Genomic DNA, 17411 nt, shown 5'->3' with positions numbered 1-17411 from the left:
CTTCCTTTCAACAGCCAATCGCCACGAGAGTAGTTATGGTTGCGTTCTAAAGCTGCGTCCACTCGTCCAATCAGCTCCCGGAAGGTCGTTCACCTTTTTGATTCTCCAGGGCGGCCGTGAGGGGCTCTGCGGGGGTTGTGAAGGTGAGGGGGGGGGGAGCGGTTCCCTCGACGGTTTTTATTATTATTATTAATTATTATTATTATTATTTTCAAGTCGGGGATAAGGGAGCCCTTAACAGTCACTCTTCACAATGGAGGGGAAGGTGGTATAATGAGGACGGCGTACAATATTCAGGGCTGTCTTCAAGTGGGAAATAGGTGGCTGCAGAAATGGGGGTACCAGTGGGAGATTGGCAGGCAGGCAGCCTGGGTTTAATTTTCAACAGAGCTGCTTACTTCTTGGGGAACTGCCCTAATACTGACTAAAGAGGGGAGGACCTTCGAACATGTGCAGAATGCCGTTGCCTCATCCCTGCAACCACGTGTCTTAAGCTTGTGAGGAGGAATGGGGAAGGGGACTTTTCAGACCAGGAAGTAAGATTTTGGGATAAAGAACTTATTTTCAGGACGTTTCAGAAATACTACACACACACACACACACACACACACACACACAGTATAGTGGCTAACTATATATACACATATATGGTATAGTGGCTAACTATATATATATACACATATGTGGTGTAGTGGCTAACTATATATATATATATAGTTAGCCACTACACCACACACACACCAGGTGTGTGTGTGTATATATATATGTATGTGTATGTATGTATGTATGTATGTATGTATGTATGTATATGTATTTGTGTTACAACCCCTGGTATGCCCAAATATGGGAGGGAGCTCACTCCTCCCTCTTTCTGTCCTTCGGCTCATCACAGAAAACCATCCAGGTAGAAACCCATATTTTTATTTTTAATATTGCCTTTTTATATTTGTGTTGTATTTGTGCTGATAAGCTCCTTCCCATATTTGGGCATACCAGGGGTTGTAACACAAATACATACCTATTTCCCTGGCTTAGCTGATAAAGGAGGAGAGCCTGTGGTGTAGTGGCTAACAAATCTGCCTAATATGTAACACATCCCAGGTTCAAATCACAGTAAGGGTATGGCTAGCTGATGAGAGCTAAATAGCTTGAAATGGATCCATACTAGTCTCCCTTTATTTATTTATCAGCACAAATACAATATATATATAGTTTTCCTGAAAACGTTAGTAACTTCTGAAGATGTTGATTTTGAATGTAAAATGATTCATAAAATGTGAAATCCTGGAGGAAATGAATTTTAAAATAGATACTCCATCTTCTCTCCCAAACCCTTCAACAATCCACTACGCTTAAAGACTACTGTATCTGCCATTCTGCCTTCTTCCTTTATATTTCTAGTTTGCATGAAAGTAGTTTGCTGTTGTGGGATAATGCTGTTAACAAAATTGTGGTGTGGTCTAGATAACATAAGTGTAAAAGTGCTGCAATATTAATATCATAGCCATGCATCCTGGCTGTGATATTTCTTTCAAGTCTCTATCAATATTTTATAGACAGTTACAAAACAACTGTGTTATGGTTATCCACCAGACAGAATATATCGGAACTGAATCTCTTTGAATGGCATTGGCAAGCTGTTTAGTATCACTTAGTATACCTTATCCATTATTTATAATTAAAATTGTAAATAATTTAGCTTCACTGTGATACTCAGTTGATATAGTAATAATGATGTGCTATTTAAAAAGAAGGCTATTTGTTTTATGATGTCAATAAGTATATTTCAATAATATACCGGAACCATGACGTCCCAGGACAGAAGGCCTTGCTTTCAGGTACAAGGAACAGCAAATCGAAACAAATGATTTACTCCCAGCTTAGACCAAGAGCAATTAAGTTGATAGCCGTGGTGGGTTCCGGATCCCGTTGCAACCAGTACGGTTGCAACGGGGCCCGGCGTCCTCCACATGAACGTGTGCAGCACATGCGTCTTACCGTCCGGCGACACCTCCGCGAGCCTCTGCAACGCTCCCGCTGCTCAGCGGAGCGTCGTGCAGGTGCTGTATGCGCTGTGAGTGGAAGCGCCAAAGACTTTAAAGAAAGGTAAGGAACGCGGTGGCTGGGCCCTCCGGAGCACCGTACCGGAACAGTACCCTGTGCTCCAGGCAGGCTTCGGTACACCAGTACCGGGGCGTACCGCCTGCAACCCACCACTGGTTGATAGGCTTAGAAAATAAACCAATGTGTTGCAGCTCAGAGAATCTGGAGTTCTTGAGAAACCTCTAGTGCTTTAAAGGCTGGTTCATGATTCAGAAAATTAAAGTCACTTTTTTTTCATTAACAATTCTAGTATGGAATCTAGCTTTTGCCATTTGATAATAAAACTAGGCAGCCCATAGTATACATTCCAAATGGAGAAATGTGAGATAGCAAACTAGAGGAAAGGACTTGACAGTTCTTTCTTTGGCCAATGTGTAGATGTGCAGGCAAAAGTAAAATAAAAATACTGGCATATTTTAAGCAGTACATGGCATGTATAAAATACACTGAATTGCAGGAGAATGCAAATAAGGTAGTCCAAGTATTATTGGGAATAATGAGGTAGCCCAAACTGAACACAGCAAAGATGTTTATCAAAGGATACTGTTTGGGAAATTGGCAATAGTTGAGAGAGATGAATGGGAACTTTTGAAATCAGTTGGGAAGGGATCAAAGCAGCAACAGAATGGGTAGGCTAGAGGGCAGTGAACATTTAGGGAGTTTTTAGGGTCACTGCTCCTTATGACGCTTTTTTTTTTTTTGTCTTTTTCCTAGATGGCCCAAAATCTTTTCAGATCATTGTTGTCTATTCCGGTCAAGCGTCTCACGCCGGTGCTTCATCCCAGACCTTCATTGCTTCTGTACAGAGTTTCAGCTCTGCCATGCAGGAGACCTTGGTGTACTTCCTTTGCTTCTCCTGCCATGCCTTCACAGACTAGGACATTTTCTACTACTCAGGTCTGTTGGCATACTTTTAATGTCCAGGATGAGAATGACTTCCAAGACAGAGTTTTGAAAAGTGAAAAACCAGTGGTGATAGACTTCCACGCCCAGTAAGTATGGTGTATATGTCTTTGTTACAAAGCTGTTAAAATCCTTAGTGTGCTATGTACGTATTATAGACTACGTAGAATGGAGAGTTTTGGCCCAAATGGGCTAGCTAATACAGTCTGTCTCTGGTTACCTACTGTAGATGCCATAGGATAACTGAAAAGCTATACGGGTTGATTACTGTTTATATCCTACTTTATTCTTACTTGGCAATATAACATTTTAAACCAGCGGTCCTCAACTTTTCCACCTTGGTGCTCGGAGCGGGTGGGGCATGCGAGCGCTCATGTAAACTGAACTTTGAATTGCAAGCACAAGCGCCCTCCATTCGCACAAGTGGAGCTTTGTGCAGCAGTGCAAACGCCCTCCACTCATGCATGAAGCTCCATCCGTGCGAGAGATGGGCCCTTGTGTTTGCACACAAAGTTCAACTTGTGCGAGTGGAGAGTGCTTGAGCAGAAGGTGCTTGTGCTTGCACACAGAGCTCTATTTGTGCAAGCGGTGGACCCTTGTGCTTGCACACGAAGCTCCACTCGCGGGAGTGGAGGTTGCTCGTGTGCAAATGGAGTTTCGTGCACAAGTGACCTCTGCTCAAATACTCTGCTTGTGTAGAATGCAAGGGCCCACTGCTTGCACAAATGGAACTTTACACGGGAGTGCAAGCATCCTCCACTCACGCAAAAGCTCCACACGAACAGTGGGCCTTTGGCTTGTGCATGAAGCTCCATTTGCATGAGTGGAGGGTGCTTGTGTCTGCACATAAAGCTCCATTTGCATGAATGGTCCTTCGAGCATGAGTGGTCGAATCGAGCTTCGTGGGGAAGCACCTTATGTGAGTGGAGCTTCATGCATGAGTGGAATATGCTTGCACTCATGTGCAAAACTCCATTTGCGTGAGCTGGGGCACTTGTGTTTGCGCACAAAGTTTCACTCACGTGAGTGGAGAATGCTCATGCATGAATCTCCGTTTGCGCAAATGGGACTGGGCACATGAGTTCCCCGCACTCGCAAGTGGAACTTTGTGTGCTAGCACAAGAGGTTGCCACTTGCACCAGTGGAGCTTCATGCACAAGTTCAAGGGCCCGACACTAGCTTGAGTCGAACTTTGTGTGCATATGCACTTGCCCAACGGTCACATGGCCTAGTTTCAAACAGGCCCCGGCCCGGAGTTTGGGGACCCCTCTTCTACCCATTTGAGTAGAGTTAACATTTTAAATGTCATCTTACAATTCTTTTTCTCATGAAACATTGAAAAAAAGCCCTTGGTGCTCTTCAATTTTTTGAAAAAGAAGCTACATATTTAGTTTATTGGTACTTGATTTCATCAAAGCATAGGCAAGATACAAGTTAGCAGAGCGTTAGCTAATCAATAAAAATAAGGCACTATTGCTTGGATATACTTCTACCAATTAATGGAGAGAAAGATACAGATGCTTTTATAATGCAATCTCGTTTGCCTTTCTTTACGGGAATATAATCCTCATTTCTGATTATTAGAAGCGTGAAACGTTTACCCGTTGTTACCTCCTTCCTATTTCTAAATATAAACAAACAAGGATACAGAAAAAGATGAGATGATGTGAAATGAAGTAAGTGTGGTAGAATGGGATAGAAACCATATTGAAGATAATGGGCAAAAGATTTATCCTTTTCCACAGAAGATTTTTTTTAAAGCCATACAAAGAACTTTCAGAACACCAGCAGGAATGGGTACATTTTAATTTTGACATACATTTCCTGCTCTCTTGATTTCTAAATTCCATTGTACAGCTGACACCGAAAACATTAAAAAAGAGAGACAAATCAGGAAGTACTTCAGTTTCAGAGTCCTTGCAGTAAAGATAAACTACTTATATCATCCCATTTTAAACTTGTTCTTTTCCTACTTGGCTGCTGGACTACAATTCCTACAATAGAATGGTGAATTCTATTCAGCAATTTTCTGCCTTATCATTCTTATGCATTTATTGAGGGAGTGGCAGTTTGAATAGTACACACACAAGTGGCATGATAACTGATTATTTTGTAGCACTAAATTCACTCTACAGACTTCTGTGAAATTATTTAAATGATATACTTTCTTGCAGTTCTGTGTTGCTCCAGAGTTTTTTTTATTGATGGGCATAGATAATGGAATATTGATTTGGGGTGGGGTTTTTTTTTTAGATAACCTTATTAACATTTGTATTATTTTGCTCCATATACTGAAACCATTTTCTGATTCCCTTAAGGGCTTTCTTTTTTCATTCTTTGAAACAATGTAATGGCCTAACTGCTGAATGCATGTTCTCACAACACCCTTCAGTGGCTGTAACATCTGAAAACATCAATAGTGGCTCAGTATGCTAAAGCATCCTGTAATATGGCACCAGTTTCCAGAGCTACAAGAAATTGTAAATGCTGTTGTGATACTGAGAATTTGTTTTAGCAAGTACTGATTTATCATACAATGTTTCAATGATGTAAGATCAAAATAGCTGCAGCAAAAAACAAGTTATAGTATGTAAAAATCAGAACAAAAAATCACCTGACCAGCAATTAAGCATCATATTTTCATTTCTTGTTGATTTTTTTTTACCAACAACATGTGTGAAAGACTTCCCATTATGAAAAATTTATTTATTTATTTATTTATTTATTTATTTATTATTAGCGTTTATATACCGCCCCCTCTCCCGAAAGGGACTCGTATAATTGTATAAACTAGTAGCTATGACTAAGAACATGGCTTAAACTCTCTTTCAAACAGACAAATTTGTATAGAAAATATGAACCTTGTCCCTTACTTGTCCTTATTCAAATGTCTATTTTGCCTGTTGTACAATATTTGGGAACAAATTGCTGCAAAGTACACACCAGTAAAACAAATAGGCAAGATCTTTGCATGTGATCATGGATGATGCTCTTCTTTCATTGGTCTGTACATGTGCAGAGAAAGACACCCTGATATATAGTCAGTTCAAGATTATGAGCTGCCTTGTTAGTTTAGATGTCAACTTCGTGTGCCCTCTTTAATATAGTTTTCCGCTTTTTGGAAAGTAATGTGAGTTGGCTAGATTCATGAGATTCTGAAATGGTTTTGGTAAATATAGGTTTGTTGTTTTTTTTTTTTTTTTACTGTTCTTATTTACCCTTAGCATAAACAATATGCAAGAGGCTTACGAATGCCCTGCAGTAAAATATTCTGAGCAGTTTGTAAGCAGCAGCTTTTAAATCTTGGCACATAGACTACCAAACAAAATGCAGACTCGTATATCATCTCTCTTAATGTAACAATCCAGGCATTACTATTCAACCTGATACTTCAGTATTCAGAGGCTTCTTCTTAAAGGCAGATGCTTATCTTTATCCTTTGGGAAGTATCTTTTTTTAAACAAACTGTTAATACTGCTTTTTCCTCATTAAACTCTAATGTCTTTCTTTGTTCTGAGATGGTGTGGTCCCTGCAAAATCCTGGGTCCCAGACTAGAAAAGGTCATCTCCAAACATGAGGGGAAGATTCTGATGGCGAAAGTGGACATTGACGATCATACTGATCTTGCCCTTGAATATGAGGTATGTCCCTGCAACACCTGCATATTGTGTAGAGCTAAGCTAGGAGGGATGCGGTGGCTCAGTGGCTAAGACGCTGAGCTTGTCGATCAGAAAGGTCGGCAATTCGGCGGTTCAAATCCCTAGAGCGGCATAACGGAGTTGTCCCAGCTTCTGCCAACCTAGTAGTTCGAAAGCACATTAAAAATGCAAGTAGAAAAAATAGCAACCACCTGTGATGGGAAGGTGGCTTCAGCTTTTAGTCATCCTGGCCACATGACCATGGAGATGTCTTTAGACAGCGCTGGCTCTTCGGCTTTGAAACGGAGATGAGCACTGCACCCTAGAGTCAGGAACGGCTAACACATATGTATGAGGGGAACCTTTACCTTTTTAAGCTAGTTTATTTTTGTTTGTTCTGACCACTATCTCAGATTTCGGCAAGCAGGAGTAATAGAATCTGCTTGGCATATAGCACAAATCAAATAAAAATGAGAAAGATTGTACTTCAATGTTCCCCAATCTTTTCATCTCCAGATGTACTGGATTACGATTTCCAGAATTTGCACAGTTGCAAATCTAACATACCTAGGGTAGGAAATAATAGGGCTGGATCGAAATAAATTGTGGGAGACATAGCAAAAGAGCTACAGCAATTCTAGATCCAAAATCAAGACGCATCTGTAATGGTATATGAGGCATTTTTTAATAGTGAGACATATTGATCTTCATTGTGTGGGAAATTGAACTAAAGAATGAAAGAAAAAGAAAATCATTAGGTAGGACAGTGTTATTGAATTTAGAGTAGCCTTCAGCAAATTGTCCGGGAATAGTGAAAATTATAATCTGGCACTAGAAGGTCAAAGAACATCCCTGGGAAAGGAAATGGCAAACTATTTCTGCATTGTTGCAAATAAACAAACCCAAAAAGACCTCTTCACGTTGTCCATGAAGTCACCAGGAAACAAGCTTGGTCCAAATGAGACTTTAGCTTTAATAAAGCTCCGGCTGATCTTGTCTGGATTTGGAAACTAAATTAATTTGCACCAGGTTAATATTTGATGGAAGATTACCAAGGAAATATCAGTGCCAAAAGACTAGGAGACTGGGAGATCAAAAATTATGCTGAACGAAGGCCACAGAATCCAATCTCGGTCCATGATCAAGAATACTCCACGAACACGTCTGAAATTTCCATCAGTTAAACTCAACTCAGAAGACACATCACCTCTACTATTAAGGATTGGACAAGGAAGAGTTTATAATAACCTCTGATACAAGATCCATAATCTTTATACAAAAATCCATCTGTAGAAAACAATAAGACGTATCAACTCCTTCAGAACAGAGGGGGAAGAAGGGAGCAATAAAATAAATTTGCTTTACAAATCTAGATTCAATATTTATGAGCAGCAGGACTTCACCACAGTTTGCACCTGAAGAACCCATGTATTTCTATATTTTGTTTATCTTGTTGTAAAGGTTTAAAAAATTCAGAAGACATAAAAATACAAGATGGAAATTTAGATCTCCCTCACTAGTTGCACCCCACTGAGAGATAAACATACAGCTCAGTGGTATGCAGAAGGTCTGGGCTTATATCCCAGTATTTTCATTACATGGAGAGAGAAGGAGAACCGAGCTACTTAAAAACTTGAAAAGTTAGTACCAGTGAAAACGAGCAGTATATGCTGAATCTGATGCAAGCGATCCATGACTGCAATGCAGTTTCATAAGGCAGATCCCTCTGATTGAGTTCTTAAGATCCTAAATCATTTCCTCCTGCTAGGGCTTTTCAAAATTCCGTGTACAATGCTGTGGATTGTCAACAAATTGCCAGTAAACTTCCCACTCCTCTTTTCTGCCCTCACCCACTTCTGTTTACAAGACAGCTGATATCTAGGCCTGAGCATTTCACAATACCCTCTCTGGAGCACATTCTTTAGAAGAGAGCAAGAGAGTGAGAGACTCCCCCTCTGTATGCTTGGAATTCTTGTGCATTCTTCACATAAGTCCTGGCTTGCTCCTGGCTCCAAGTTGTCCCAGAGGAGCAACCATCCATGAACTGTTTCCTGATCTAAAAAAAAACCCTGCAAGGATTCTTCCTAGAAGGGATATAATAAAGCAAAGTTTTATTGTCTAGTTTCCAATTTGGAAATGAGTTTGAGCACCCCCTTTCTCTGCTGTGTTGTCAAAACCATTCTGAGTGAAAAGACCTTTGATTTCCTGCAGATTTATTTTTTAACTACAGCCTTGACCTGCCACTGAAGCAGTAGGTGTGAGCTTAAATGGACTCCAGAGGATGGTAGAGGATAGGAAGCCCTGGAGGAGCGTTGTCCATGGGATCACGATGGGTCGGATATGACTTCGCAACTAACAACAACAACAACACAGCCTTGACCATGTCTGGCTGGGAATTCTCATCCTTAAACATTTTATGGATGTCAGGTTGGGCAAGACGGGTTTGCTGCCCTGTGAAAATTACACCATGTGATAAATGGATGAACCAACAATGACCTTTCCTTGGCCTATGATTTAGAATGCCATTCCCCTCTTTAAGGGAGGGCTTCTTGCAATAAGAGCCCATCAAAGGTTGCTATAAAGGTAGGAATAGGGACCTGCCTCAGCCTGTAGCCACCTTGCCTTGAACTTTTTTCTTGTACTGACGTGTTTCCATCTTTCCAATTTCTGCTATGCTTTCCAATTTGTTCAATCCTATACTAAGGCTGATAACTCTGAGAATCTGCTGAGCAGATTGGAGTGCAGGTGAAAAAGAACAAAGTGGAAACTTTGTTTATTTAAGAAAACGTATATGGCCATCCAACCAGAAACAATAACCCCCCACTCCACTCCTGGAAACAACAATAAACAAGCCTCTTGATGGGCTCCATATCACTCTGGGATCTCCAGGCCCATTGGTAGAACCATGTCTTTAGGGCATTGCAAAAGAGGGTCAAAGTGGGAGCCAGTCTTGAATCTGCATGGATGATGATGGAGGGAGCTACCCTGAAGCTGACCCTTTTTCTTGGTATCACTAGATGGACCACCTGGGGGTGGGGGGGATCTGTAGCATTCCATGCCTCCCTACTCTTGTGGGTAAGGCATAACTGGAAAAAGACAGTATTTCAAATAACTTAGTTCCAGCCCTATAAGGCTTTGAAGTGACAACCAGCACCTTGAATTGGACACAGAAGCAAATTGGCAGCTAAAGCATCTCCCACAAGAGAGGTACACTTGTGCAAATCTAGGCTTGTGCAAAACCACGCAGACCACCACATTTAGAACCAATTGAAGCTTCTGGATCCTTTCCAAGGGATGTTCCATGTAGAGCAGGGGTGTCCAAACTTGGGAACTTTAAGACTTGTGGACTTCAATTCCCAGAATTCCCCAGCCAGCATGGCTGGCTGGGGAATTCTGGGAGTTGAAGTCCACAAGTCTTAAAGTTCCCAAGTTTGGACAACCCTGATGTAGAGTGTTGTTGCAATAGTCAAGACGGGAGGTAACTAAGGCATGAAAAACTGTGAGCAGTGATTGTTTGTCTAGGAAAAGGTTGCCCTGCTGGCCGTGATTGCCACTTGTTCACATAGGAGTCCAGGACAACCCCCAGGTGACACACAGGTCTCCCTGGGGCAGTGCCACCCCATGCAACACCAGAGATGACAATTCTTTATGGAGCAAAGAATCCCAAGCCCAGAGCCATTCCGTCTTGCCAGGTTTCAGTTTCAGCCTGTTGCTCCCCATCCAGACACTGCAAGAGGGAAGTCCCAGCATCACCTAACTCTCCATCAGCTGAGACATACAGCTGGGTGTCTCCACCATATTGATGGTATCTCAACTCATGGCAGCAGATGATGTTGCCCAGCAGCTTAGCAAGGATGGACACACTACCCCCATCCCACTCCCACCAGAGACCATCAAAAAGTACAACCAGTGCCATTTCCATTTCATGCCTAGGCCTGAACCCTGACTGTAAAGGGTCCAGATAATCCATTTTGTCCAGAAACCTCAAGAGCTTCCATGCAACCACCTTCTCAACAACCTCCAGAAAGGAAAAATTGGACACAGGATGAAAATTACCCAATAGAGTGGGGTCCTAAGAAGAGGACAGACCACAGCCTCCTTAAAAGGCTGGGCCACCACCCCCTCCCACAGAAAAGCATTAATCACCACTAGAACCCAGCCACATGTCACCTCCTGGGAAGCGTTCACAAGCTAGGCATCTAAAACACAGGTGCTTGCACTCACACCCTCTAGGGTTCTGTCCAGTTCCTCAGGAGCAACAGTAATAGAGCAACAATAAGTGTGTCTTGTCTAGAACATGAATGTCAGCTGCATGCTTTGCAGCTGGTGTGAATTAAACAACCATAGCCCTGGAGCAAGTTAAAAGAGTAGGTTAAAGAAAAACATGGTTTTGGAATTTTTATGAAAAAAATATGAAAGTCCATTAGCCTGCAAAAGAACCCTAGACATGTTAAAAGGAAACGTATTAGCGTCCTCTAGAACAGCGGTGTCAAACTCCAGGCCCGCAGGCCGCATCCAGCCCACAGTATGCTTAAATCTGGCCCATTGGGCCAGCTGGAAATAGCAAAGGACTGGCCCACTGTGCCTCTGGCAGCCAAAATGGGGCATGTTGGGACCTAATGCAGCCCCCCCACCCCCCATGTCCTGTTTTGGCCAGCAAAGTGCTGCAGGAAGCCGTGCAGGCTGAGAATGGGGCACGGGAGGGTCCTCCCATGGGCCCCCCGCGCCCCATTTTTGCCAGCAAAGTGCTGGTGTGCTACAATGCTGATCCAGCCCTCAAAGAAATCCAGTTTGATACCCTTGCTCTAGAGTAAACTATAACACTCAGCCAGGTGGAGATTTTGAAAATTGTAGTTGAAATAGCTTTGGAACAGATGTTCCCCACTTCCACTGTTTTTTTCATATACATGACATTTCTTGCATAGTTTAAAAGCAGTGTGATATACAGGTCAAAATGTTGAACTTGGATTGGCAAGAATCGGGTTTGAATTGCTACATCGCATGTTCTGGGATGTTTTGGATGTCCCATTTTCACCACAGCCAGCCTCACAAAGTTCTCACTATGGCTCTCTTAATGCCAAATAGGTATTCCTAGCTAAGAATCCTGGCAATTTTAAGAGAGTGTCTAGGAGTTGACATGGGAAGGCTGGGCTAAGGAGTATTTGCCATTTGATAAAGAATGGATCCTCTTCTGTTGTCATCCCTGTTTTTGAGAGCAGTGGTCCCCAACCTTTGCGGCTTGGCAGCCCGGCTTGGGGAGGGTAGAGGGGAATTGGGTCGGCGTGCACATGCGCACGCAGCCCTTGTGCAAGTGGCGGCACAGCACGCTCATGCATGCAGTTCTTGCACAAGCGGGGGGGGGTGCAGCCTGAATGATGGCTAGCACGCATGTCTGCGAGTGTCCACTGGCCTGCTACACATGCGCACTCACAATACCAAATACGCCACAGCCCTTTTTGAGTTCTTTTTTTAAAAATACATTTTATAATATTATTCTATGTATTGACTAAAGATTATTAAATTGATCTAATGATAATGACTTTTAAGGATAGAGGAAAAGAGACCCATGCCAGTGTTAACTATTATTTGAAATTATTTTAATAAGCATAAGGTTGTTTAAAAGCTAAGAGCATTAGTAAACTGCTGCAAATTTACATCAAAATATTTCTGCCTTAAGCTAAACGCTTAATGCCGTCTCCATGATATTGTTACTTATTGTTTGCTCGTGTTAAAAAACAATAAACCAAATTAAACAGCAACAAAAAGACAAGAACAAGTTTAAAAAGAAAAGGAACAAAAGGCTACTTGGTTTCTGACTCTCCCCTTTTAGGGCATCTACTAATTTGTGGTTTTTCTAAATATTTAGGTTCTCTTAGGAGACAAGCTAGCAGCCACACATAATTTTTAATCATTTTGTTTTACCTTTTAGGTAGTTATCCTACCTTTATTATTTTTACAAGGTGGTAAACATAATAGTCTTTCTTCCTCTTATTCCCTCTCACCCCAACCAAAGAATTGTGAAGTGGGTTGGGCTAAAAGTGAGTGATTGGTCCAAAGTCACCCAGCTGCTTTCAATCCTAAAGTGGGACATTAACTACTATTAACCAGCACATTAACTACTATTCTTGCTTACATTCTGTTGTGAATTGTTGTAAGTTGCGAAATTGTGTCTGATCCATCGCGACCCCATGGACAACTTTCCTCCAAACCTTCGTGTCTTCTACCATCCCCTGGGGTCCATTTAAGCTCACGCCTACTGCTTCGGTGACTCCATCCAGCCACCTCATTCTCTGTCATCCCCTTCTTCTTTTGCCCTCAATCTTTCCCAGCATTAGGCTCTTCTCCAGTGAGTCCTTTCTTCTCATTAGGTGGCCAAAGTATTGGAGCTGCACCTTCAGGATCTGGCCTTCTAAAGAGCAGTCAAGGTTGATCTCCTCTAGGACTGACCAGTTTGATTGCCTTGCAGCCCAAGGGACCACTGGCCTTCTACTTCAACTTATTTTATAAGGCTTACCAACAATTTAATTACAGAGGCTGAGAGGGTCTTGATTGGATACAAAGCAATTGGACTGACTGCTGCTGATCTATATTGATCTGTGCTCAGAAACTGAATAGTTTTAAGATGCAGCTCAGAAAAACAGTTCCTCCATTCTACTATCAAAGCTGAGCCACCAGTTTTCTTATGTGACTTTGGAACAGGCTTTTTTTTTGTAAAAAGCCCGATTCTCCCTCTGCAAATGAAATGGGAATTTGGCAAAAGGAGTGCGGAGTCCTCGCCTCAACCTCTTCTATTTTATTTGGCCCCAAAATTACAGAGATAAAAATGAACATAATTAGAATAGTTAAAACTCTTTGCCAGAAGGGAGTGGGGTGCACTGGGATGCATTTCGAAGGCCTGTTTGAAGTATTAGAGCTGAGCCCTAGAGGGCACTGAAGGACATCAGACAAAACTGAGTGATTTGACTGTTAAACAGAGTGGGAGTTTGTATTCCTTTTTTAAACCCATCCTGGATTACCATGGGGTGTGGCACCCTTAAGAAATCTGCTTGCATTGGCCAGCAGCGGAAGAAAAGCAGAGACGAGTAAAAGCAGGCCTTTGAGTCTGGGGTTTGTGCATGACAGATTGCTGATGGCAGCAAGATGCAGGGCATATTTGATGAGAGAGCACATTCCAGGGAAGAATAGCATATAAGATAAAGATGGGACATGACCTGCTGTCTAAGATAAGGGTGCCAGAGGAGCTGTGGAATGTATCATCCCCTTCTGACATTTTTATAGATTCCTTCAAATCATTCTCTGCACACATAAAGGGTTGGCTTACAGTTTTTGGGGGGAGAGTGGGGGCTAGCTTGTGGTTTTCAAACTTTCCCAATTTACACTCTGTGACATCGGCTTGCTCAGAGGTCCTTGGGCAATTATCTTAACGGTTTGTCTCATTGTAATAAGACGTTGATATTGATAGACCATTAAGATTTGGGGTTTGCAAGAGAGAGGAAGAAAATCAACATTGTTATTTGGCTGCGTTGTATGGCTATTTAGCATTGTCCTGCAGAAGTGCAAACATTTTAATACATAACAAATCCGTTCATGCATGCATGAATTCATATTTGGAGCTAAATGGTTTTTTTTTTTTTTTTTTTTTTGCTAGCTGTTGAAACTAGTGTGTGTTTGACTAGCTGAGGGCAAGAATAATACAGGATATGATAGGCCTCAGTACTCAGACCTTCCCTGTGAGAAGCAGAACTGTGTGAATAAGGTTTGTGTCTGATTTCACACTCTTGTTTTTAAAGTTGATACTGTCGTCGTGCTTCTGAAGACCTGCCTAGATTCATTTTCTCCCGACTCTTTTGTGTACGTCATTAAAACGAAATTCTCCAAAATTGTCTTTAAAATCACAGGCAGAAAAAAAAATTGGATGGATAATTTCTCTGGACTTTTACAGGGCAAACAATAAATTCCCAGAGGATTGCTCAAGATATGACTCCTCCTTTGTGGTGATAGCACAATTTCTGAAAATGCAGTGGGAGGAAGTTCCGGCATGATGTTTTCCCTTGGGATCGAATTGAAGTGTGGGAAGCCAGAATAGCTTTAAATCACCAGAGAGATGATTGTACAGTGAAAGACAAGACATTATACACAAGTCCCTTAGCTATTTTTTAAGCTGAATCAACGAAAGAACACTGCATTGCATCTGTGAGAATTTCTTCAAATCTTCCTTTTTAAAGAATTTCCAAGCCAAGTTCTTTTTCGTCAGATTGTATGAAAACACATGAGACAAATAGAGAGGGAAATATCTCTGTCTGGTATTAGATAAAACCACTATCAGGGAAAAGTGAAGAAAAATTGCTTGGTATAGCAGCAATGTTTCCAGAATTGTTGCTATATATAACAGTATTAGTTGCTGAATCAAAAATGGCAATTTTGGTCCGGAAATAGCCAAGGAGTGAAGAAGGAGCTGCTTAAAAGCTTATTTAATCATAACTGTCAGAGATTATCTTCCTTAGCCTTTATCCATTCAATAAGCTCCGTAACACTCTGCACTTGGGTTGCCAGGACTTGTGATAAAATTCAGAAGTAACAGGCAAGCATGTTTCTCTACACCTAACACATACCATATCGCAAAAGCAGGCTACCTCATCATCTCTTTTGAAGAGCTTCATTTCAAAGAGCGATGATGTCCCTTTAGACTGAAATAAAGTTTTAGCCTTCTCACCTTTACTCAGCAGTTTTAAATCCTATTCATTCCAGTTGTGGAAAAGCTACGTATTTTTAAAATTAGTCAGTTTTACTACTCTGAAAAATACATCATTTTTTACTTGAAAGGTCTCTTTGTGCTTAGTAAATAGCATAAACTTGATTTGATCATTGAAAGCAGGTTTCCTGGTCCTCTAGGAAAGACTCTTCCCCTGGTTGGCCTTTTCAGGTGTCTTGTGCTGCAACTTTCAGCCTGTGCCGGGTGACCACAAATCTGGATAGCACCAACTTGGGGAAAAGTTGTTGGTTAGAATGACCAAGCTGGGATGGATTTACTAATATCTCCGAGTTAGAATATTTTTATTCCTTTATGTAGAAGTCTTGACATAAAGACATTTTCTAAAATGAAGTTCAATACTGCTAAATTTTCAGGGAACTTTCTAACAGGAAGAATTAATCATTCACCTTTCAATAAATCCTTTGTTTTAATGTTTGCTTTGCCTCTCGAAATGATGTTCACAGGTCATTGGAGCTTAGCTATTATTGTGCTTATGCCTTTTCTTTTGTGCTCTTGTTCTTAGGTGTCAGCTGTACCCACTGTCTTAGGCATGAAGAATGGTGATGTGGTGGATAAGTTTGTGGGAATCAAAGATGAAGATCAATTAGAAGCTTTTCTCAAAAAACTCATTGGACCCTGAGCAGCAAGGACAGTTGTGTTCTCCCAGCCAAGGCTTACACCATTTGTCCTTTTTAAATATATATATATATACATGTTTCCTTAGAGGGGAATGGGACAAATTGCATGGTTGGACTAGCATCTGTTTTTTGAAGAGAGCAGATGATGCCTACTTCCCCCGTCTTCTGGGGGAGTGGTGCTAGTAGTTCCTACTGCCGTGGAAAGGCTGTTTGCTCTGTGATAGAGAAAGACTGGAGGTTGCTCCCTGCTAGCAGATGCCCGATGACAAGAAAGTCTTCCTAATATAGCAGCCTCTTCTTAATGTACTTTCTCATGCATATTGGAGACACTTCCCTTTCCTGTCCAATGTAAAACCCAATGGGGTTAATTATTGCTGCTTATGGCAGCAGTTGTTCTGCTTCATCTCTGCAGCTTTCCTCCTTTGTTTAGTGGTAGATTAAAATCATTTGCAGTTTTTGACGGTAGCCTCAGTGCCTCTCCTGCTGTCATCAATTAAATTGAGAGAAACATTGATTGATTGGAGACTTTTTATTAGTAGATCTATAATTTAAAAAAATAGCTGTAATTATTGCATTTTCTTTTGGTATAGAATTCCTCCTTCTGCAGGAAAATTAAAATTGTTCAATATGGCTTGAATAGTATAGGGTTGAATACAGAATATGAATAAGGAAGAGTTGGGCATTAAACCTTCGCTAGTCCACAGACACAAAGCCTTTTGTGAAAAGAAACTGTCTCCTCTTTTTTGCCTAAGCATTTTATCTCCAAACATATTGGGGAAAATCCGGGCATTAGAAGTGCTTTTTTAAAAGAACCAATGAAAGGAAATACTTTTTATTCCATTTTCCACTCATTTTTGAATTTATTCTCTATAAATGATAAATCAAGTCAAATTTAAATTTCACAATGTTTTAATTTCAAGTCCAATTTATTTAGATTTTGCTATGGATTTTTACATTTTCACAAATCTATGGAAAAACAACTGCTAGATTGTAACATTAAAGCAGGGGTGTCCAAACTTGGCAACTTTAAGACTTGTGGACTTCAACTCCCAGCTCTGCTGGCTGGGGAATTCTGGGAGTTGAAGTCCACAAGTCTTAAAGTTCCCAAGTTTGGACACCCCTGCATTAAAGGAATGAATCAGGCTTCCTTTATTGATTATAAGGAAGCTGAACAGAAAAAAATGATTTTCTCTTCTTTAACAAATAAAGTACCTGGTAGAAAGACAGCATCTCTATGAAGCGTCCTAGTTCTGCACAATCGTACAGACTTTGCATTTTAGATACTAAAGAAATTAAAAGAACAAAAATCCAGCCACTTGGTGCATCTAATAAATTCAATTGTATCCTTATTGCCTCTATGGACTTTAAAACCATAC

General features: G+C 41.1%; 1 protein-coding gene across 1 annotated transcript; it reads left to right on the top strand.

Moving 5' to 3' along the window:
* On the top strand, positions 1-16549 carry TXN2 (thioredoxin 2). Its single transcript, XM_081957897.1, has 4 exons — positions 1-143; positions 2818-3095; positions 6525-6648; positions 15921-16549. The coding sequence occupies exons 2-4, from the start codon at positions 2818-2820 to the stop codon at positions 16035-16037; spliced, it is 519 nt and encodes a 172-aa protein (XP_081814023.1). The 5' UTR covers positions 1-143; the 3' UTR covers positions 16038-16549.
* The last annotated feature ends 862 nt before the right edge of the window (positions 16550-17411 follow it).

The sequence above is a fragment of the Natrix helvetica genome (genome assembly GCF_964273705.1).
Source record: "Natrix helvetica genome assembly, chromosome: 6".
Taxonomy (NCBI): Eukaryota; Metazoa; Chordata; class Lepidosauria; order Squamata; family Natricidae; genus Natrix; species Natrix helvetica.
This window is presented reverse-complemented; position numbering and strand designations above follow the sequence as displayed.

Coding starts and splice junctions, on each gene's coding strand:
- TXN2 (XM_081957897.1), top strand. CDS start 2,818: ATGGCCCAAAATCTTTTCAGATCATTGTTGTCTATTCCGGTCAAGCGT. Junction 3,096..6,524: donor GTGATAGACTTCCACGCCCA/GTAAGTATGGTG, acceptor CTTTGTTCTGAG/ATGGTGTGGTCCCTGCAAAA. Junction 6,649..15,920: donor ATCTTGCCCTTGAATATGAG/GTATGTCCCTGC, acceptor TCTTGTTCTTAG/GTGTCAGCTGTACCCACTGT.